Source organism: Oncorhynchus mykiss, chromosome 6, assembly GCF_013265735.2.
Source record: "Oncorhynchus mykiss isolate Arlee chromosome 6, USDA_OmykA_1.1, whole genome shotgun sequence".
NCBI classification, from domain to species: Eukaryota; Metazoa; Chordata; class Actinopteri; order Salmoniformes; family Salmonidae; genus Oncorhynchus; species Oncorhynchus mykiss.
Genome location: NC_048570.1, coordinates 11,729,012 through 11,753,288, shown reverse-complemented (window position 1 = coordinate 11,753,288; position 24,277 = coordinate 11,729,012). Strand labels below are relative to the sequence as shown.

Sequence of the window (24,277 nt, the reverse complement as noted above, 5' to 3'; positions counted from 1 at the left end):
GAGATGTTGTGCTGCATGAGGCAAATAGTGGTGACACCAGATACTGACTGGTTTTCTGATCCACGCACCTACCTTTTTGCATATCTATATTCCCAGTTGTGAAATCCATAGATTAGGGCCTAATGAATTTATTTACATTTTATTTTTTGGCAAGTCAGTTAAGAACAAATTCTTATTTACAATGACGGCCTAGGAACAGTGGGTTAACTGCCTTTTTCAGGGGCAGAACGACAGATTTTTACCATGTCAGCTTCGATCTAGCAACCTTTGGGTTACAGGCCCAACGCTCATGTAATATAGTGTCAGTTTATGATCACGATGTTTGATGTACATTTACAAGGGTTGTTCTGAGCCGAATTAGTCTGTCTATTATTAAGAAAATTCACGATGGCACACGCTAGTGTTATCATGATAACAGAATTGACTTCCATATCAATACCAGGTTTAGTATCACGAAACTAAATATCAAAACGATACCAGAAAAGAAAAGACTACATATTAGCCAGTCACAGAATGGCACTTGATCCAGCCAGATAAACTCAGCTACAGCTCTGTTAAATCGTTAGTTCAATATCATTACATTTGAACATTGTCCAATTTTTCGAGACAACCATGTATGCATAAATTGAGTAAATTATACAATCAATTTGACTTTGTAACTTCAAAACAATATATTGGTAATAATTTATTTGAATGACAAAAATATCTATTGATAAACTGGGTATATCAAGATGGAGCCTAGGTCTATTCACAATACAGGTGAATGCATATTATTCAGTAGGAGTGTGTGCATGCATTGAGTTATTGGACTGCTTTGCGATCACAGACTGGAACATGTTCCCGGGATTCTTCAGACGACATTGAGGAATACACCACATCAGTCACTGGCTTTATCAATAAGTGCATTGAGGACGTCGTCCCTACAGTGACTGTACGTACATACCCCAACCAGAAGCCATGGATTACAGGCAACATTCGCACTGAGCTAAAGGGTAGAGCTGCCACTTTCAAGGTGCAGGACTCTAACCCGGAAGCTTACAAGAAATCCTGCTATGCCCTGCGACGAACCATCAAACAGGCAAAGCGGCAATACAGGGCTAAGAATTAATCATACTACACCGGCTCCGACACTAGTCGGATGTGGCAGGGCTTGCAAACTATTACAGACTACAAAGGGAAGCACAGCCGCGAGCTGCCCAGTGACACGAGCCTACCAGACGAGCTAAATCAGTTCTATGCTCGCTTCGAGGCAAGCAACACTGAGGCATGCATGAGAGCATTAGCTGTTCCGGACGACTTTGAGATGACGCTCCCCGTAGCCGACGTGAGTAAGACCTTTAAACAGGTCAACATACACAAGGCTGCGGAGCCAGACGGATTACCAGGACGTGTGCTCCGGGCATGTGCTGACCAACTGGCAGGTGTCTTCACTGACATTTTCAACATGTCCCTGATTGAGTCTGTAATACCAACATGCTTCAAGTAGACCACCATAGTCCCTGTGCCCAAGAACACAAAGGCAACCTGCCTTTGGTTCAACACTAGTTCCCTCAAAGCTCATCACCAAGCTAAGGATCCTGGGACTAAACACCTCCCACTGCAACTGGATCCTGGACTTCCTGACAGGCCGCCCCCAGGTGGTGAGGGTAGGTAGCAACACATCTGCCACGCTGATCCTTAACACTGGATCTCCCCAGGGATGCGTGCTCAGTCCCGTCCTGTACTCCCTGTTCACCCACGACTGCATGGCCAGGCTCGACTTCAACACCATCATTAAGTTTGCTGACGATCACCGACAACGACGAGACAGCCTATAGAGAGGAGGTCAGAGAACTGGCCGGGTGGTGCCAGAATAACTACCTATCCCTCAACGTAACCAAGACTAAGGAGATGATTGTGGACTACAGGAAAAGGAGCACCGAGCACGTCCCCATTCTCATCGACGGGGCTGTAGTGGAGCAGGTTGAGAGCTTCAAATTCCTTAGTGTCCACATCAACAACAAACTAGAATGGTCCAAACACACCAAGACAGTCGTGAAGAGGACACGACAAAGCCTATTCCCCCTCAAGAAACTAAAATGATTTGGCATGGGTCCTGAGATCCTCAAAAGGTTCTACAGCTGCAACATCGAGAGCATCCTGACTGGTTGCATCACTGCCTGGTACGGCAATTGCTCGGCCTCCGACCGCAATGAACTTCAGAGGCTAGTGCGTACGGCCCAGAACATCACTGGGGCAAAGCTGCCTGCCACCCCGGACCTCAACACCAGGCGGTGTCAGAGGAAGGCCCTAAAAATTGTCAAAGAACCCAGCCACCCCAGTCTTAGACTGTTCTCTCTACTACCGCATGGCAAGCGGTACCGGAGTGCCAAGTCTAGGACAAAAAGGATTCTCAACAGTTTTTACCCCCAAGCCATAAGACTCCTGAACAGGTAACCAAATGGTTACCCGGACTATTTGCATTGTGTGGCCCCCCCTCCCCAACCCTTCTTTTACGCTGCTGCTACTCTCTGTTCATCTTATATTCATAGTCACTTTAACTATACATTCATGTACATACTACCTAAATTGGCCCGACCAACCAGTGCTCCCGCACATTGGCTAAACGGGCTATCTGCATTGTGTCCCACCACCCGCCTTTTTACGCTTCTGCTACTCTCTGCTCATCATATATGCAGTCACTTTAACGATATCTACATCTACATACTACCTCAATAGTCATTGAAAATAAGAATTTGTTCTTAACAGACTTGCCTATTTAAATAAAGGTAAAAAATAAACACCTTTTTAAAATAAATAAATACCCTTTTTTTGGCACCATTGGTTAGAGCCTGTAAGTAAGCATTTCACTGTAAGGTATGTTGTATTTGGCGCACGTGACGAATAAACTTTGATTTGATTGAGCTTGTTTTAGCTGATTCCATTGGGCTACAAATGACAATCCCTTCCATTTAGGACTATTTTATTGGCAACTGATAAGATAACTTACTACTTTATTGTGCTGATTAATAACATTTGCATAGATGGGTTAGCTGCCAACGTCACAGAAACAATGCACACGTTTCTATGGGGCAGAAGTCCGGGTGTTGTTGTGATTCTGGATGGCGAGAACGACAAGAAACTGCCATGTGGGGAATCGTTTCAGCTTGTTCTTCATACCATGTCTTATTTTGACTGACCTCAGGTCTATGCTAATATGGGTCAAATTCACTAACTAACAACAACTGTAAAGAGGTATTTGACAACAAGTGCTCGTTGTGCAAATGTATTTACGTGTTCAATAAACATTGGCGACTAAATATAGTTTACATGTCATCAATCTAAGCCAACCGCGTCTGATTTGCCCCATAATTGCGCACGCGTCAAATGCTAGACAACCAACCCTTCTATAGGATAAGCAATCTCTTATTTTCTAAGTGTGCCTGTATAAGAAATGAATGACAATTTGTTAGGCAGAATGTGGTTGTGGAATCTGATTTGGTAAAGGAAGATGAAGAACTGAATAAGTTTTTGGTGGCAAGGAGACAAAGTGAATTAATAAAATGTTGGAGGGTCAACTTTGAAATCAGCAATTTTTGGCGTTATGGTTTGCATATTATCACAAACAAAGTACTAAATCAAATCAAATTTTATTTGTCACATACACATGGTTAGCAGATGTTAATGCGAGTGTAGCGAAATGCTTGTGCTTCTAGTTCCGACAATGCAGTCGGGTACTAGGGTAGTGAATTCAGCTATAAACTAACAAGGAATGTCAGCTTACAATTAAAGCTGGAAGATACCTGCATCGTCTTGCATTGTAAGTGTTCTAGCCTGTATGGACATTGTTTTTGCAGACAGTAACGAACAGTTTTAACGTTTCAACATAACGTGTTGCATTATTCAAGTTAACTTCTGTGCAGCATGTGGGGACTAGGGAGCTAATGCAGCGCAGACAGCTCTAGCGATGAATGAGTAAGTAGAGCAAGCTATTTGCACTATAAAAGGGACTGCGCTGATACAGACTTGATCCTCTCAAGCACCTTAATGCACTCATGACTACTTTCTATGAATGGCAATGTGAAAGCCTAACACCGTCATGCTAGTCCTGTTGACAACAGAACAAGCTTTCAAAATGATGCCCGCTTGACCCAGATTGCGATTTATAACGGACCGTTCTTGGATTACGTAAACAGTAATTGGGTGATGAATGACAATGCAGGGTTGAGTTCCAAACAAAACAACTACAAGGGTGCTTGCTCTAGTTCAACGGCATGCTTGGAGAGTAAACAACAACAAAAAACACCTTATAGTTGAAGACTTTTCTTTGAGTAAATACATAAAAATAGAGAGAGAGAAGAAAGAAGATAAAGGAGAGAGGAAAGAGAAGGGGAGAGAGAATTTTATGGTTTTATGTGGCATCTATCCCACATTTTCCATAAATATTCTTATCATGTTACTGAAAGTAACCAGAGTACCTTATGATTTATCAACAAACGCGGCGAAAAGTACATTAAATGTAAAATAAAATCAACAGTGTAATGTTCGGATTCAGTCTCGTGTCAGGTGAACAGTTGTGTCCTCAACTTTGGTCGAATAATCTTCCCACAATCTCCAAACTGTTCCCTGTCAATTGCTACCATGGTTATGCATATGCTTTTCATATTTATTCTGTAAGAAACATTTCAACTTATCATATAGGCCAATTCCCACGAGTGTAAAGGGTTAAGCATTTTACCACATGCTAAATGTCTACTTAGCATAATTTGAAATCTGCACCAGACCCAATAATTAACACATAGGAATCAAGTATATTGGCCTCTTTCTAACTCTGAAAGTTACTGGTTGATCTAAAACGAGGTAGTCCATAGTCAGGCACAAAAATAACTATAGGCTAACTTCCTTAGATAATACAGGTTGTGTCTAATAAGGACAATATTCCAACAGTCAGGAGAGCTACATGTCATGGGTCGTGACTCGTGAGTCTGAGTCACAACATACAACATTTTCCCACCGTGTATTGGCTGGCTTATTTTTTTTTCTCTTTCTTCATTTCCTTTTTCTGAAATATTGTGATATCTATTGCATTTGTAATATTGCATCATAATTCACACATTTTGCTGCTTAGAAACAATATAGCAAATAAATGTTCAATATTGCTCAAGGTTTAGCTACAATATAGCCTATAGCAAATTAATCGTCAATATTGATACAAAGCAACGGCCATGTAAACAATATGACATGGATATACAAACAGGGTCATAGTAGCATGCAAACTCAACTGGTTCTTCGCCAAACAGCATTGTCTATAAGTTGCAGTAACTACACCAGACAAGTAATACAAGAAACAATGTCTCTTACCTGGCCTCCCTGTAGTGAGCTGTCCACACAGCCCACCTGGATGTTCCCATGCTTCGCTCCTGGGATGATCTGCAGCCTTTCAAAGTCACTGCCCAAAATCACAACGTCACAGCCAGAGGCATATGCCTATCACATGAGAGGGTGGGATGAGCGAGGAATGTCACTCAGTTAGGACAATAATCACAAAGAACTGTCAAGTGCGATTTAATGAAAGTTGAACTTCTAGTATGACTTTGCATTGCATGACACTGACAAGCAGATGATATCTGTAGTATGCATACTAATTCCATGAATAAATATACGGACAAAATGCAGACTGTCAACACGGCATAAGCAGCACAATGTAACTTTTGCCTGCACTAGAGGACAGAGACAAAAATAGTCTGATATTGATCGGCTCAGTGAAAGACTGTGGGTATAGTATCAGATTCTCTTCTCTGAACAGTGCTGCTGGACTAGCACGGAGCACTCCCAAAGCATGCTTCAAATGTAGGGAGACTGACTGCCTGAAATATCTTACCGTGAATGGTTGGTTGTTTATGCTACCTACAGAAAAACAATTGTCCCCTGGGTTGACGGCCCCAGTAAGGACTTGGTGAAGATTCATGGTCCTTTGTAACGCTGTCTTCCTGCCCTCACAATGTGGCCTTGATCCAGGACAAATTCATGAGAAACCAATGCAATGACGTGGTCATTGTGCTTCAAATCATAAAGTCAGTTCCCCTGTGAGAAAGAGAAACATGTCAGTTGTTAGTTGTGCTACTGACAGTTAAGACACTTGCTAGGTAACTTGTAGCCATCGCACTCGATGTCATATTCACAGCAAGACAATCTTCAGTGGCAAACATCACCAGACATGTCAGTTAGTGAGACAACCAACGCTGGGTTGATAACTTGGTACAGTACAACATTGCTAGATTAGCAAGTAAACAAAAATGACTACATACCTAGCTAGCCAATGACAGCAAACTAGCAGTAGCAGGTAAGCTAGCTGTAGCTAAAGATTACAGCTAGTTAGTTAGCTAATGACAATGTTGAGACATTAGCCCATAAGTGCATTGGATAAGTTACACCCCTCATCCCATGAAATCTTCTCGCTCCTACATGGAAAACCAACCTGAATGTAGAGGTGTTTGGCCCGCAAACTAGAACGGACACCGGCATAACAATCGTTTCTAAACTGGAAAGAGGTGAGCAAGTTCCGTGTGCCAACTCACGTGACACCATCACTCGGAAATAGATGACAGATAGCAACCCATTTAGCTAAATAAAAGCAACATATTGTCTATCATTTAGATTTTTTTTTTAAAGATATAACTATCAATAAGCAAGTGGTCAACTATCAAGTCAATTCACGCAACAACCAACTAGCTAGCTAGCAAAGACACGAGCATGCTACCTAGCTTTGGGACACATCGGGAGTCACTGTAACTAATACATAGATTACATATGTTTCCAATAGCTAAGCTACCCATGTTGTTGCGTCTCTACAGGCTTACTAGCTAGTTATCGTCAACTAAATGAACTAGTTAGCTGCAGCTTCGATACAAAATATTACGTTACAGTATATAACACTATTGGGCGAAATCCGAAATGTAACGTTACAGCTAGCTAGCCTAGTGTCAAAATGCACTTACTTCTCGTCGTTTGGTTTGACTCATGAATGCATTGCGACCTGCTATCATATGACTGCTAGCAAGCAGTCTGTCATTCCGTCACGTTGGTTGCTAGCTATTCTTCTTGTAAGATAACGGACAATTTCAAATAATATGCTAAATACACACGTTAAACCATTTAGCTAGCTGTGGTATAGAGTTAGCTAGTGGCGCTCCTCTCCCGTGTGACGGTCATGAAACCGTGCTATGGATTGTGGTCATTGTAGTAATTGATGGTGCGTGATTTCATCAATGACGATGCTGTTTGCGGAATATGTTTGCCCTTTACGGATGCCCTCTACATACGGAGAGAGAGGTGCTTATGATAAACTCTCGAAGTTTTAGAATGGATTTAAAATGGCAGCCATATTGGTCAGGGAGAAATCCTAACTAGTCTAGGGAAAGGGAGATACCTAGTCAGTTATACAACATAATCCAGATTTTTCTTCCACAGGAAAATAAAAGTAAGGCCTGTGATTTATCAGAAATTGTGTAATATAATTATTGTCAACCTAAACTCGTGTCATATAATTATAAATACAGTTTATATAGGTTTTATACAAATTGTATGTATAAGTAGTCTCTAAAATATATGTAAACAGATCATAAATTTCTCAAATTGTGTTGTCTTGGAAAGCTGTGAGTGCTATTATATGATACAATATCAGTCCTACCATCAACTGATTTCAGCCAGTGTATGGCTGTGTATTGACTGCATTGTTTGAATGGAATGTTGGCATATTGTCAGTTAATACTAACAAACATATGGTGCAAATGCATTCTTAAAATGCATTATTTTACACAATTTCTTATCACAGAACTGGCAAACCATGGTTGACCAACTCCCTGGCCAAAATAGCTGACCTTTAGACCATCAGAAGAAGGTTCATGTCCAGTATTCTAAATTATAATTCCTTACTTGCTACACCATTCAATATCCTCATTCCTTCATAATTTTGGGATTCCCGAGTGGCACAGCATTCTAAGGCACTGCGTCTCAGTGTTCAAGGCATCACTAGACACCCTGGTTTGATTCCCGGCTGTATCACAACCGCCGGTGATTGGGAGACCCATAGGGCAGTGTACAATTGGCCCAGTGTTTTCAGAGTTTGGCCGGTGTAGGCTGTCATTGTAAATAATCATTTGTTCTTAACTGACTTGTCTAGTTAAATAAATAAAAATAACAATGCTGGCCCTCACACAGTCAACTAAAATAGCATTCAGTGTATTGGGTCCAATTCCCAAGTCATTCCCCATTCCCCAATAATGCTAAAAAACAACAAGGGAGTTGTACTCTTTATGTCCAAAAAGGTCATTTCTGGACAATATTTCTGTCCATTTAGGGGACAGACCCCTTTTGGCTCAAGAGCACCCCTAGAGGCAAGAATTCTGTACAGTTCTTTAATTTTCTCTTTTCCTCGGACTCTCCTCCTCACTGCTGACAGCGATGGGTAAATCAATGATGCTGATCTGGGCCAATAATTTGTATGAACATTAAATGTTTTTTAAAAATTATGCAGTCGAGATTCCCACATTTTTAGAATTCACAGAAGTCAGCACGGCCTGAGTGCAATGGTCGAGCCTTGTCCTGGGTGATCAAGGTATCTCACATGCCAGGTAAGTTTATCATGTTTTCTTACCTCTTTCAACCCTTACAACAAGTCCTACAGGATTTTGAGTGCATTTTTATGTGGGACAACCTTCAGAAGTAAATTTTTAAAAATTAAAAAAGAGAATTCTTGCAGGAACAAATATCATGCAGGAAAATTTTACATGAAGGATCTTTTTTTAAAGGAAATATTTCACTCCTTCATTCTTATTTAAGACAAACATCAGCCTTGCAACTTGGTTTGCTGTAAATGTGGAATAGGGATATAAATGGTTTGTTAACAAAAACACTATTCACAAACAAAACATAACTCCATTTTGCGTTATGATTCGGTTAAAACCAATGTAGAAAATAGTAAAAAAAAATATAGAAAAACCCTTGAATGAGAAGGTATGTCCAAAACTTTTGACTGGTACTGTACATGTACTGTATGTTGAAATGACCATTGTAAATATTGCAGATTATACCTTTAAAGCTAGAAGAGTTAATTGAAATAATAACAAAGCATTTACCTCACCTCTGTTAGTCAAAAGCTGAGAGATGGGCCTGGAGAAATGTAACCACTCTCAAATTCATAGACAGAGCTATGCATGCAAGGACTGAATATACACTATATACAAATTATAGTTTTCAAATTAAATACAATTTTGCAAATGTCATCGCAACGGCAGCAAAATGCTTATGTTTCTAGCAGTGCAGTAATACCTAACAATGCAAAACAATACAGATACATCCAAAAAATAATAATAAAGAAATGAATAAATATAAGAATGAGTCCGGAATGTATGCATATAATGTATATAATGCTGTGAAATGTATATATATTATGTATGTATATAATGCTGTGAAATAGACTGTTTGGGCAGCATATGAATAGAAAAGCTGTGTACAACAGTAGTTACATTGGATGAGCCTGGACTAGAATACAGTATATACGTTTGAAGTCAGAAGTTTACATACACTTAGGTTGGAGTCATTAAAACTTGTTTTTCAACCACTCCACACATTTCTTGTTAACAAACTATAGTTTTGGCAAGTCGGTTAGGACATCTACTTTGTGCATGACACAAGTAATTTTTCCCACAATTGTTTACAGACAGATTATTTCAGATACATACACTAAGTTGACTGTGCCTTTAAACAACTTGGAAAATTCCAGAAAATAATGTCATGGCTTTAGAAGCTTCTGTTAGGCTAATTGACATCATTTGAGTCAATTGGAGGTGTACCTGTAGATGTATTTCAAGGCCTACCTTCAAACTCAGTGCCTCTTTGCTTGACATCATGGGAAAATCAAAAGAAATCAACCAAGAACTAAGAAAAATAAATTATAGCTCTCCACAAATCTTTTTCATTCTTGGGAGCAATTTCCAAACGCCTGAAGGTACCACTTTAATCTGTACAAACAATAGTACGTTTTAACACCATGGGACCACGCAGCCGTCATACTGTGTCATGACTTCCACCGAAGGTGGCTCCTCTCCCTGTTCGGGCGACGCTCTGCGCTCGTCGTCGCCGGTCTACTAGCTGCCACCGATCCCTTTTCTTTTTCGTTTGGTTTTGTCTGTCTTGTTGTTCACCTGTGTCTAGTTTAGGTTATTAGTGGGGGTATTTAATCTCGCCCTACCCTCTTGGTTTTGTGCGGGATTGTGCATGTAGCTGTCATTTTGTTTGGGTTGCGTTTTTTTTGTTTGTTCTGTTGAACAGGTGTTTTTCTGGACTGCGTTTCTGTCGTTTTGTAGCTACTGTTGTGGTCCTGTTCCTGTTCTTTGGACATGTAAATAAACACCCTTTCTTGCAATTAGCTCTTTCCTGCACCTGACTCCACACCCACCTCTCCTAGGGAGAACTTGACATACTGCTCAGGAAGGAGTTGCGTTCTGTCTCTTAGAGATGAACGTACTTTGGTACGAAAAGTGCAAATCAATCTCAGAACAACAGCAAAATACCTTGTGAAGATGCTGGAGGAAACAGGTACAAAAGTATCTACATCTACAGTAAAACGAGTCCTATATTGGCATAACCTGAATGACCGCTCAGCAAGGAAGAAGCCATTGCTACAAACCCGGCATAAAAAAGCCAGACTACGGTTTGCAACTGCACATGGGGACAAAGATCATACTTTTTGGAGAAATGTCCTCTGGTTTGATGAAACAAAAATAGAACTGTTTGGCCATAAGGACCATTGTTATGTTTGGAGGAAAAAGGGAGAGCCTTGCAAGCCGAAGAACACCATCCCAACCGTGAAGCACGGGGGTGGCAGCATCATGTTGTGGGGGTGCTTTGCTGCAGGAGGGACTCGTGCACTTCACAAAATAGATGGCATCATGAGGGAGGAAAATTATATGGATATATTGAAGCAACATCTCAAGACATCAGTCAGGAAGTTAAAGCTTGGTCGCAAATGGGTCTTCCAAATGGACAATGACCCCAAGCATACAACAAAGTCAAGGTATTGGAGTGGTCATCACAAAGCCCAAACCTCAATCCTATAGAAAATTTGTGGGCAGAACTGAAAAAGCGTGTGCGAGCAAGGAGGCCTACAAACCTGACTCAGTTACACCAGCTCTGTCAGGAGGAATGGGCCAAAATTCACCCAACTTATTATGGGAAGCTTGTGGAAGTCTAACCGAAACATTTGACCCAAGTTAAATAATTTAAAGGCAATGCTACCAAATACTAATTGAGTGTATGTAAACTTCTGACCCCCTGGGAATGTGATGACTGAAATAAAAGCTGAAATAAATCATTCTCTCTACTATTATTCTGACATTTCACATTCTTAAAATAAAGTGGTGATCCTAACTGACCTAAGACAGGGAATTTTTACTAGGATTAAATATCAGGAATTGTGAAAAACTGAGTTTAAATGTATTTGGCTAAGGTGTATGTAAACTTCTGACTTCAACTGTACATATGAAGTGGGTAAAACAGTATGTAAACAAGTGACCAGTGTTCAATGACTATGTACACAGGGCAGCAGTCTCTAAGGTGCAGGGTAGAGTACCGGGTGGTAGCCGGCTAGAAACAGTGATTAAGGTGCAGGGTAGAGTACTGGGTGCCAGTTGGCGGAGAACGGCTAGTGATGACTATTTAACAGTCTGAAGGCCTGGAGATAGAAGCTGTTTTTCAGTAGCTATTCATGACGATTTAACAGACCGATGGCCTGGAGATAGAAGCTGTTTTTCAGTCTCTCGGTACCAGCTTTGATGCACCTGTATGGTCTCTTCCTTCTATATGGTAGCGGGGTGAACAGGCTGTGGCTGAGGTCGTTGATCATCTTGGCCTTCCTGTGACACCGGGTGTAGATGTCCTGTAGGGCAGGCAGTGTGCCCCCGATGATGCATTGGGCTGGGACCGCACCACCCTCTGGAGAGCCCTGTGTTTGCGGACAGTTCAATTACTGTACCAGGCAGTGATACAGCCCGACAGGATGCTCTCAATGGTGCATCTGTAGAAGTTGGTGAGGGTCTTAGGGACCAAGCCGAATTTCTACAGCATCCTGGCGTTGTGGCACTGTTATGCCTTCTTCACCACACTGTCTGGGTGTATAGACCATTTCAGGTTGTCAGTGACGTGCATGCCGAGGGACTTGAAGCTTTTCACCCTCTCCACTGCGGCCCCGTCAATGCGGATGGTGGCGTTCTCTCTCTGCTGTTTCCTGAAGTCCAGAGAGGTTATTTTCCTGGTACCACTCCGCCAGGGCCCTCACCTCCTCCCTGTAGGCTGTCTCATCATTGTTGGTAATCGGGACTACCACTGTTGTGCCATCAGCAAACTTGATTATTGAGTTGGAGATGTGCGTGGCCAGGCAGTCATAGGTAAACAGGGAGTACAGGAGGGGGCTGAGCACACACCCTTGTGGGGCCCCCGGGTTGTTGCCTACCTTCACCACCTGGGGTCAGCCCATCAGGAAGTCCAGGACCCAGTTGCACAGGGCGGGGTTCAGATCCAGGGCCCCGAGCTTAGTGATGAGCTTGGAGGGTACTATTTGGTATTTAATAGGATCCCCGCTGCACAAGCATCAGCTACACTTTCTGGGGTACATACATTTAAAACATCACACATAGCCTATATATCAGTACATACCCACAATATGTAGGTCTAATACATAGTACAGTGCAAATTACAATACAGTATATATAAAATGACTGTGTCTCTTCACAGACCCCTTTCTGCAGTAAGGTGTTGTTTTATCTGTTTTTTTAAACTGATTGTTTTACCTAGGGTGGCAGAGAATTCCATGTTGTCATGGGCATGGCTCTATTTAGTACTTTGCGTTTCCCAGCCTCTGTTCTGGACCTGGGGACTGTGAAGAGACTGGTTGCATGTCTTGTGTTTTACCGATGAGTGTCTGAACCTTGTGCCAACTACTTGAACAGAAAGGTTGGGTACCTTCAACACAACACCCCGCACAAAGACCAATAGCGATGCAGTCAATCTCTCTTCAAGTTTGAGCCAGCAGAGACTGATATGCATGTTACTGACTGTCACGTTCTGACCATAGTTCTTGTGTGTTTTCCTTGTTTTAGTGTTGGGCAGGACGTGAGCTGGGTGGACATTCTATGTTGTGTGTCTAGTTTGTCTATTTCTATTTTTGGCCTGATATGGTTCTCAATCAGAGGCAGGTGTTAGTCATTGTCTCTGATTGGGAACCATATCCGTAGCCTGTTTTGTGTTGGGATTTGTGGGTGGTTGTTTCCTGTCTTTGTGTTCTCTGCACCAGATAGGACTGTTTTGGTTTTGCCACATTTGTTCTTTTGTGTTTGTTTAGTTTTTTTTATTAAAAAACATGAACTCTAACCACGCTGCATTTTGGTCCTCCTCTTCTTTGACAGAAGAAAGCCGTTACACTGACACTTTCCCTCCATGTACATTGGCAAGAAAAAGTATGTGAACCCTTTGGAAATACCTGGAATTCTGCATAAATTGGTCATAAAATGTTCTGACCTTCATCTAGGTCACAACAGTAGACAACCACAGTCTGCTTAAACTAATAACACACAAACAATTATACATTTTCATGTCTTTATTGAACACACCGTGTAAACATTCACAGTGCAGGGTGGGAAAAGTATGTGAACCTTTGGTTTAAATAACTGATTGACCCTCCTTTGGCAGCAATAACCTCAACCAAACTTTTTCTGTAGTTGCGGATCAGACCTGCACAACGGTCAAGAGGAATTTTGGACCATTCCTCTTTACAAAACTGTTTCAGTTCAGCAATATTCTTGGGATGTCTGGTGTGAACTGCTCTCTTGAGGTCATGCCACAGCATCTCAATCAGGTTGAGGTCAGGACTCTGACTTGGCCACTCCAGAAGGTGTATTTTCTTCTGTTGAAGCCGTTCTGTTGATTTACTTCTGTGTTTCGGGTCCTTGTCCTGTTGCGTCACCCAACTTCCGTTGAGCTTCAATTTGCGGACAGAGCCTAACATTCTTCTGCAAAATGTCTTGATAAACTTGGGAATACATTTTTCAGTCGATGATAGTAAGCTGTCCAGGCCCTGAGGCAGCAAAGCAGCCTCCAACCATGATGCTCCCTCCACCATACTTTACAGTTGGGATGAGGTTTTGATGTTGGTGTGCTGTGCCTTTTTTCCTCCACACATGGTGTTGTGTGTTCCTTTTTTCTGTCCTGGTACACTTTTACAAACTTCAGACTTGCGGCAATGGTTTTCTTTGGACAGCAGACTCATCAACAGAGATGTTAGCGCGTTCCAGAGATTTCTGTAAGTCTTTAGGTGACTCTCTAGGATTCTTCTTAACTTCATTGAGCATTCTGCACTGTGCTCTTGCAGTCATCTTTGCAGGATGGCCACTCCTGGGGAGAGTAGCAACAGTGCTGAACTTTTTCAATTTATAGACAATTTGTCTTACTGTGGACTGATGATCATCAAGGCTTTTAGAGATACTTTTGTAACCCTTTCCAGCTTTATGCAGGTCAACAATTCTTAATCTTAGGTCTTCTGAGATCTCTTTTGTTTGAGGCATGGTTCACATCAGGCAATGCTTCTTGTGAATAGCAAACAAAAATGTGTGTTTTTTTATAGGGCAAGGCAGCTCTAACCAACATCTCCAATCTCGTCTCATTGATTGGACTCCGGGTTAGCTGACTCCAATTAGCTTTTGGAGAAGTCATTAGCCTAGGGGTTTACATACTTTTTCCAAACTACACTGTGAATGTTTAAATGATGTATCAATATAGACAAGAAACATACAATTATTTCTGTGTTATTAGTTTTAAGCACACTATGTTTGTCTATTGTTGTGACTTAGATGAAGATCAGATCAAATTTGATGACCAATTTATGCAGAAATCCAGGTAATTCCAAATGGTTCACATACTTTTTCTTGCCATTGTACATCTAAGTGTGATACGTGCTGCTTGGTTCTGGACCAACTGCAATTTACCTATGTCTTTTCCGCACATGACCACACAGCTGGGTATTAGTCCAGGTGCGACAAAACCAGGGCCTGTAGGACCTGTCTGGTCAACTGAGATGTCAAGAAGGAAAAGCAACGCCCTATCATGGACAGGCCATCTTCCCACTATGGTGTTGAAGGCTGTGCTGTAGTGGAAGAACAGCATTCTTACAAATGTAGATGGGATAGGGAAGTGTGCAATCAATGGCGATTGCGTCATCTGTGGATCTGTTGGGGCGGTATGCAAATTGTAATGGGTCTAGGTTGTCGGGTAAGGTGGAAGTGATATGATCCTTAATTAGCCTCTCAAAGCACTTCATGATGACAGAAGTGAGTGCTTTGGGGAGATAGTAATTTAGTTAAATTACCTTCGCTTTCTTGAGTACAGGAACAATGATTGACATCTTGACACAATGGTTACATCACGCTTGTGACTCATTCAGGACTATCCTTAATTATTGTAGCATCCACATTAATTTAGAAGTGTTTAGATACATATTCTGTTCTTATTTACAATAAATAAAACTCAAAAATGACATAATGCATTATTTACCAATGATTTTCTATTGGGAACAAACTTATCTGAAACACAAACAGCAAATCCATCCAACAGATGGAGAGTCACAAGCTTGATGTAATCATTGTGTGCTATGAATATGGGACAAATACTAAACTTTTGACTACTTCAATACACATATAAGTGAATTTGTCCCAGTACTTTTGGTCCCCTAAAAAGTAGGACAATGTACAAAAAGTACTGTAATTTCTTAACGGTTCACCCGATATGGATGAAAACACCCTCAAATTAAAGATGACAGTCTTCATATTAACATCATATCATTGAATCGTTTAAAATCCAAAGTGCTGGAGTACAGAGCCAAAACAACAACACAACATTGTCACTGTTCCAATACTTTTGGAGCTCACTGAATATCATGGTCAAGAGCATTTAACATAAAGCAAAGCTATTTTGAGTGGTGCAATATGGTCTACAATTGCATGAGCTCTAAAAAAGCGATCTGTACTGCATGTACAGTGGTTAATGTAATCTAGCCAGAGGTAGGCTAGCCTGGAAGCCCTCTAGGTTGTGGGTTTGTGGTATTATCAGGCCGTCTGGTGTTATTACCGCGTGCGTCCCTGCATGGATATTTGGTCAATAATCACTTTATTAATCACTGTGTATTGTCATAATGACAGTATGCCTGCCTTCATTGTCAAGGCTATAACGTCACAGTGGAAGTGCATTGAGGTAATTTCAAGGTCAGCTAAATAGTGCAGAGATAAGTGGGACAGACAGTCTCCTGAATAATGAAAAGTCTGACATGTCATTGACATTAAGATGGTTTAGGGATATATTGTTTTCTACGGCAGTTGGTGAAACTGTTGACTGTGCTGACCAGAAGTAGGTCACAACGTCATTAAAGATGCAGTCCATGCCTCACACTAAATATTACATTGCTTAGAACACACACACACGGCAAGAATTCCTACAAAAAAAAATATGTTTAAATGTATTTATTTTTAAACAACCTGTGTCCTCATATGTAGCTACGGGCCTGCACACACCACAGGTTTAGTCTCCCTCAGTATAAACATGTCACATTATCTGTGTGTACATGATAGTACCCCCCCCCCCCCCCCCCCTATTGAATACGCCTTTGAATAGAAACACACTGACTGGAAAATGCTAGAGAAAAGCTGTGCCCCAAGTGTGTTATGTCAGGTAATCTGCATAAGAACTTGTTTTTCGGAATAAAATGTAATTCTCTTAGGCCTCACTGGTGGCTAACTTTGTTAGTGAGTGCACGGATCAGACTTCTGCAAAAATAGATATTCTATTTTGACATGGCAAAGAATTGCAGTTGCAATAGCTAAGTAAGAAAGAAAACTAAAAAAATATATGATTTTATATCTTAAGAGTCTAAGCCATTGGTGGGTGGTGGGGTGGGGGTTCTAAGCTGACATATGGAATTGTTTTAAGATGGTCATAGCATGGATCATTTAGCAATTTGATTTAGAATTGTAGGACCCCTATTGGTATACACAAAAATATATTTAAAAAATTATTTGATAAAATATTCAATTTGTCCTTTACTACTATAGCCAATAGAAACACATTGAATAACACATTCAGAAATGGCGAAGACATCCAACAAATAAATCATAAGGAATAAGGGTTGGAAGTGTCTGTCCTGTATCTAGGATATATACTGTAAGAAAGCTCACATATTTAACCCCTTATTTTTGTTGCCACTAAACTACCTCTGTACTTCCATTCATTTTATAAACCACTACTGGTTACCTTCAGACGAGTCCCGTGACACTTGTGGGGGTCGTAGAACAAAACGGAAACGACCATCGTGTTCGTGAGAGTCTCATCCTTCCACAGACAAACATCTCTATAGTTTGGCCACCTTCCACTGCAGATGCAGAAGGTAATGGATTGAGACGCAGCCCAGATATCTCTAGCTTAAACTGACAGATTTTGATGGGGATTTTTTAAAATTATGTTACTTAGATTGATGCACCGGTGCGTCAATAGACTAGGGGTTTTTAAAGACATCTATTTCTATATTTCATAGTTGCCGCTGACGTGTCTATCATCTGTCTGGCAACCCATCTGCCAGATATCCTCCATTGAAAAAATCACACATCATCTCCATCCCAAACACATGGTCCAAGTAAACTCAGTGCTGATAAAAACATCGGAGAGATTTGTGATTCAACATCATGTACTTGTCACAGTGGAAATGAAGCTGGACCCATACCAATTTGCTTACAGAAATGAGTTCAGCCAGCACCTGATCCTCAAACAGACAGATCGATCAAAGACTAACGCCAGAGTCTCTTTATTGATTTCTCCTGCGCTTTCAACACCATCCAACCGTACATCCTACATGCCAAAATGCAACAGCTGGACAGTGGACATTTAACCCACCTGTCATCTAACTGGTGCCATTGGTTCCTTGCTGATTGAGCTCAGCTAGTACAACACTCACAAATCCACCTTGGTCTGTGTGTACAAACTGTGTAGCACCAGCATGAGTTATCTCACCTGTACTTTCCATATGGCACACCAAGGACTGAATGGGGTTGACCATCAATCATGACATCATTTTGTTCTTCAAGTTCCTCAGGTCGAACAGGTTTAAAACCTCATACTCAATTGACCTGCTTAACAAGTGTCAAGGAGGACAGTTGGGGTATATAGGGATGTCTAAGAAGACTGGTGATTCATTATTCTGGAGTGGGCAGTGTATTAATTAAGAACGTACATACAAAATAACACAGAAAGTAATAGACTTGTATTTGTAGGGGAAGCAGTAAGTAACAGGATGTGTTAGATGTATTGTGCTGTCTGCTTGTTGACCATGTCTGTTTGTTGACCATGTCTGTCTGTTTGTTGACCATGTCTGCTTGTTGACCATGTCTGCTTGTTGACCATGTCTGCTTGTTGATCATGTCTGCTTGTTGACCATGTCTGTCTGCTTGTTGACCATGTCTGTTTGTTGACCATGTCTGCTTGTTGACCATGTCTGTCTGTTTGTTGACCATGTCTGTTTGTTGGCATGTCTGTTTGTTGACCACGTCTGTTTGTTGACCATGTCTGTTTGTTTGTTGACCATGTCTGTTTGTTGACCACGTCTGTTTGTTGACCATGTCTGTTTGTTTGTTGACCATGTCTGCTTGTTGACCATGTCTGTCTGTTTGTTGACCATGTCTGTTTGTTGACCATGTCTGTTTGTTTGTTGACCATGTCTGCTTGTTGACCATGTCTGCTTGTTGACTATGTCTGTCTGCTTGTTGACCATGTCTGTTTGTTGACCATGTCTGCTTGTTGACCATGTCTGTCTGTTTGTTGACCATGTCTGTTTGTTGACCATGTCTGTTTGTTGACCACGTCTGTTTGTTGACCATGTCTGTTTGTTTGTTGACCATGTCTGTTTGTTGACCATGTCTGTTTGTTGACCATGTCTGTTTGTTTGTTGACCATGTCTGCTTGTTGACCATGTCTGTCTGTTTGTTGACCATGTCTGTTTGTTGACCATGTCTGTCTGTTTGTTGACCATGTCTGCTTGTTGACCATGTCTGTTTGTTGACCATGTCTGTCTGTTTGTTGACCATGTCTGCTTGTTGACCATGTCTGCTTGTTGACCATGTCTGCTTGTTGACCATGTCTGTCTGTTTGTTGACCATGTCTGTCTGTTTGTTGACCATGTCTGTTTGTTGACCATGTCTGTCTGTTTGTTGACCATGTCTGTCTGTTTGTTGACCATGTCTGTTTGTTGACCATGTCTGTTTGTTGACCAGGTCTGTTTGTTGACCATGTCTGCTTGTTGACCATGTCTGTCTGCTTGTTGACCATGTCTGCTTGTTGACCAGGTCTGTTTGTTGACCAGGTCTGTTTGTTGACCACGTCTGTTTGTTGACCATGTCTGTTTGTTGACCATGTCTGTTTGTTGACCAGGTCTGTTTGTTGACCACGTCTGTTTGTTGACCATGTCTGTTTGTTGACCATGTCTGTCTGTTGACATGTCTGTTTGTTGACCAGGTCTGTTTGTTGACCATGTCTGTTTGTTGACCATGTCTGTTTGTTGACCACGTCTGTTTGTTGACCAGGTCTGTCTGTTGACCACGTCTGTTTGTTGACCAGGTCTGTTTGTTGGCCAGGTTTCTTGTTGATCTGGCTCGGTTTAGTTTGTCACAATACACCTTCGTACACAAAGCACATTTGTGAGCAAAGATCTAATTTTGTTATATAAATGAATGTTCCAACAGTATAATTATCATGTCTGACAAAAAAAAATGAAGAGCACATTGAAAGCATTTTTATTGTGTACATTTGCATGTTAAACATCATGCACAAGAGGGCAGTGTGGAAACATGAAAGTACTTCAGTGAGGAGAACTTCTTAGCTTTACAAAACAGTCAAGGCTTCCTAACCAAATGCAATGCTTAATGGAATATTCATTTTGTAACAACCATAACTCTCTCATGGAAAAATGTTTTTTATGGAAGTTGTTCATAATGGGGTTTCCCCAAAGACCATTGGCCCAATTAACAGTTGTATGATTGTATGAGAAGTACAGCAAGCTAGAATATATTATTAAAGGTATTGTTAATCTTCTTTATGGTTGACATACAATGCTCCCATTAGCTTTGGAGAGGTCGAACAATTCCTAATACATAATCCATGGCTTTTATTTTCCCTCCTCTTTAAAGTGTTTTGTAGTGTTATTATATCCAGACTTGATGGGTAATAATGTTGTCTTTTCCGAGCTGTAATTACTGCGTAAGAGACAGGAGGGAGGGCAATGTCAAAATGTGCTTGTTTCAGTGTGCCCATTCTTTGATGTTCAAGGAACAAAAAATGCAAGCCTTCAAACAAGAGAATGCCCATAGAAATATCTGAGAAGGCCATACGCACCAAACCTTAATGACACATAATGACAAATAAAACAACAAATTATTTGAAGAGGAAACCATCATCATTTGGCCCCAGTAATCATAAAATGGGAAATGATGTCATTTTGGTGAATTAGTGTACTTTAAACACCTTTTCAACACTAAGCTTTGTTCTTGGCATAAATGTGTGAAACTGTACTTAGAGAAAACTTTGTGCTCTTAGCAGCTACTGCATGTTCAGGGGATTCCTAGTCCAACTGTACCATGATGATCACATTGCTTTTGTTATCGCCATTTTTGTTAGATTGTGTGAGATTTGAATTCCTCTTTTCTGCAGTGTCAACGCTGTCTGTCTGAGTGAAAGCGTCCTCGGCTGTGTCTGTTGAGTCACCTGGAGGTGTCTGTGTGCGCTTCAAGTGCAGCATCCTGCAAAGGTGACTCGGACTGTGGGAACAATTAATTACTGTATGAGGAAGAAGGGCTGGCAGCAGCAGGAAATCCCATCACATTAACTGCACCCACTTCCTGAATCGTGTCCCAGCAGCAGCATCCAGGAAGAGGTTGCCAGGGGTCAAGTAGCCTCCTCCCACAGTTATTATCCTTCCATCACCTGCATGCCTGCCGTTGTTATGCTGACAACAACAGAACTACAGTACTTTCTCTCTCACAGAGGAGAGCTCAGGGAGTGTCTGCTGTGTTCTCTTTTTGTTATTCTGGGTAGCTTGTGGCTTTCTCTCTTACAGAGGAGAGCTCAGGGAGTGTCTGCTGTGTTCTCTTTTTGTTATTTTGGGTAGCTTGTGGCTGTGTTTCGGAAATACTGAGACTTAAATAAATAACTCATCATATGATTTGATGAATTTGTTTTGCTGCTGAAAATGGCTATTTACATTTGAATTCAATTGAATGTTGGTAATGAACAACAATATGTAGTATAAGGAAGTATTATAATGTATGCATGTTGTGTAAGGTCAACTGTCAAGAGGACAATTTGTTAACTAGTCATTTTCAATTATGCAAATTGATGTCAAATGTATTTCGGTCTCCACCTTAGATTTTGTTTTGGCACAAACTTGGTTCCTAAAAGGTAAAAAAATATATTTAAACTGTTTTTGAATTATAAATGTTACACAGCTTAATTTCACGGCACTTTTCATGATGACAGTCTATGCCTTTTGAGTATAGCCTTTGCATCACTCATTGTTTGGCAGCCCCTCTCTTGTCTCTGAAAATGCTAAATGAACTAGGCTTAATGAGGAAAGGAGTATATATTTTTTTACAAGGATAGGACATAAGCAGATGCTCTGAGCACTTCTCACTCAGATAGCGTACTCTCACCAAGGCATCTGAAACCTAGTTGAGAATGAAAGACAGGTGTGCAGAGATCATTTTTTGCATGTCCTTTTCCACATACAGTAGATACTCTTTGATGAACGTGTTTATAACTACTACATATAAGAGGAAAATAAATGTGATTTGGTAAATGTACTTATTGAAAAGAAAAGCAGCATGACATGGGCTTGCTCCTACCTATCTTTCCGATTTGGTCCTGCTGTACATACCTACATGTACGCTATGGTCACAAGACGCAGGCCTCCTAATTGTCCCTAGAATTTCTAAGCAAACAGCTGGAGGCAGGGCTTTCTCCTACAGAGACATTTTTATGGAACGATCTGCCTACCCATGTGAGAGACGCAGACTCGGTCTCAACCTTTAAGTCTTTATTAAAGACTGATCTCTTCAGTGGGTCATATGATTGAGTGTAGTCTGGCCCAGGAGTGTGAAGGTGAACGGAAAAGCACTGGAGCAACGAACCGCCCTTGCTGTCTCTGCCTGGCCGGTTCCCCTCTCTCCACTGGGATTCTCTGCCTCTAACCCTATTACAGGGGCTGAGTCACTGGCTTACTGGTGCTCTTCCATGCCGTCCCTAGGAGGGGTGCGTCATTTGAGTGGGTTGAGTCACTGTCGTGATCTTCCTGTCTGGGTTGGCACACCCCCTTGGGTTGTGCCGTGGCGGAGATCTTTGTGGGCTATACTCAGCCTTGCCTCAGGATGGTAAGTTGGTGGTTGAAGATATCCCTCTAGTGGTGTGGGGGCTGTGCTTTGGCAAAGTGGGTGGGGTTATATCCTGCCTGTTTGGCCCTGTCTGGGGGCATCATCGGACGGGGTCACAGTGTCTCCTGACCCCTCCTGTCTCAGCCTCCAGTATTTATGTAGTAGTTTTTGTGTCGGGGGGCTAGGGTCAGTCTGTTATATCTGGAGTATTTCTCCTGTCTTTTCCGGTGTCCTGTGTGAATTGAAGTATGCTCTCTCTAATTCTCTCTTTCTCTCTCTCTCTCTCTTTGAACATCTTGGCCATGTTCTGTTATAATCTCCACCCGGCACAGCCACAAGAGGACTGGCTAAACCTCATAGCCTGGTTCCTCTCTAGGTTTCTTTCTAGGTTTTGGCCTTTCTAGGGAGTTTTTCCTTGCCACCTTGCTTCTACACCTGCATTGCTTGCTGTTTGGAGTTTTAGGCTGGGTTTCTGTACAGCACTTTGAGATATCAGCTGATGTAAGAAGGGCTATATAAATACATTTGATTTTATTTGATTAATAGCAACATTAACTGGCATTACTTTCTTATATAGCAAACCGTTGTCAGGGAATAAAAATATCTAAAATATAGTTAATGTGAATTGATTTCCTTTGGTGTCATACTGTTTGTTGTCTGTTTATTGAATATTGATCCATCACCGTATATCTTGACATCAATAGCCCACTATAAAATTACATGAACGTTTAATGTCCTAAATACTGTAGATCACAAATGTACCTGTGCCAGACATAAGTGACTATGTAAATACCGGTTGTTTGAGTTATGGACCTTGAATGCACCTGAAATGGTCTGATGGGCCATTATCTTTCATGGTAGTTGGTTATCATCCCAGGTGATTTATGCCGTGCATGTGGATCCTCACCCACAATGACCTACATTGCTTTCATCTGACACATCAATCATGTATCAGTTCAAATTCAGGTCTGCCTACACTGGAAAGTCAAAAGCCTGATTGTGATGTTTAATCATGGGTGGATATCAGTTCACTGCAGACCTCTACTCTTGATTCCTTTCAGTTAATCAAAACATTGTTATTGTTCATATACAATACATGTAGATACAACATGGTGGGGGTACACTGATTTCAGAGCAGAAACCCTTGCTTTCCACACAGTCTTCACCATGGGAAACACGTGCAAATCTGCAGGTAACGGAATAAAACAAGTTCCGAAATCCACTGAGGAAAAACATATGACTCAATAGAGAGTTCAGATGATGCTAAAATATGCAGGAAAATACGCCCGCCTCACATGTACATACGCATCCACGTTGAGAGAGTGACAGAGATGGATCGGCTAAAAAATGTATGAGCACTATCATGTGTTAGCACTGGCAGGATTATTTATTCAGCAGGACCTGAGCACAGTTGTCATTAAAACATCTGGTTTACCCACAGCTGGCTAGAGATGGGGCTAATGGAGATGCCCCCCCCCCCCCCCCCCCCCCCCCTAAACCAGGGACTCAAAGACGCACATGTGACTCACAGAGCCGAGGCAGGACGGGTTCCTGGTCCAGTTACCCCGTGCCTGAAGCAGATGCCTCTCTGCTGCACCAGGTCCATTTGGAAAGGCACATGACGGCGGATGCCTACTGAAGCCCAAAACACTGGGCTCTTTAACTGTCACTCGTCACTATAGGGACTCAGGGCAGAAACACTGATTTATTCATGCTTTTAAGCAAGCCTTGGTGCATGCTCTGGCTCAGACTCAAGTTGCAGGTTTCTGAGTGAATCTCTACCCCAGCTT

General features: G+C 41.5%; 1 protein-coding gene and 1 pseudogene across 9 annotated transcripts in view; both read right to left on the bottom strand.

The window, feature by feature from the left end:
* Window positions 1-7,276, bottom strand: part of LOC110525262 (dmX-like protein 1) — a 63,077-nt gene extending 55,801 nt beyond the window's left edge. For 6 of the 9 annotated variants that reach the window (XM_036979401.1, XM_036979403.1, XM_036979406.1 and 3 more), the window contains exons 1-3: window positions 6,978-7,270; window positions 5,861-6,063; window positions 5,341-5,466 (exon numbers count right to left, since the gene is read on the bottom strand). In XM_036979401.1, coding sequence (XP_036835296.1) covers window positions 5,341-5,466; window positions 5,861-5,947 — 213 coding nt within the window. In that variant the 5' untranslated portion in view covers window positions 5,948-6,063; window positions 6,978-7,270. Of the gene's footprint in view, window positions 1-5,340; window positions 5,467-5,860; window positions 6,064-6,457; window positions 6,651-6,977 lie in introns of those variants that run through there. The other 3 variants (XM_036979409.1, XM_036979408.1, XM_036979402.1) reach the window with 3 other exon arrangements.
* Window positions 7,277-8,485: 1,209 nt separating this feature from the next.
* Window positions 8,486-8,620, bottom strand: LOC118965115 (annotated as a pseudogene).
* Between the last annotated feature and the right edge of the window lie 15,657 nt (window positions 8,621-24,277).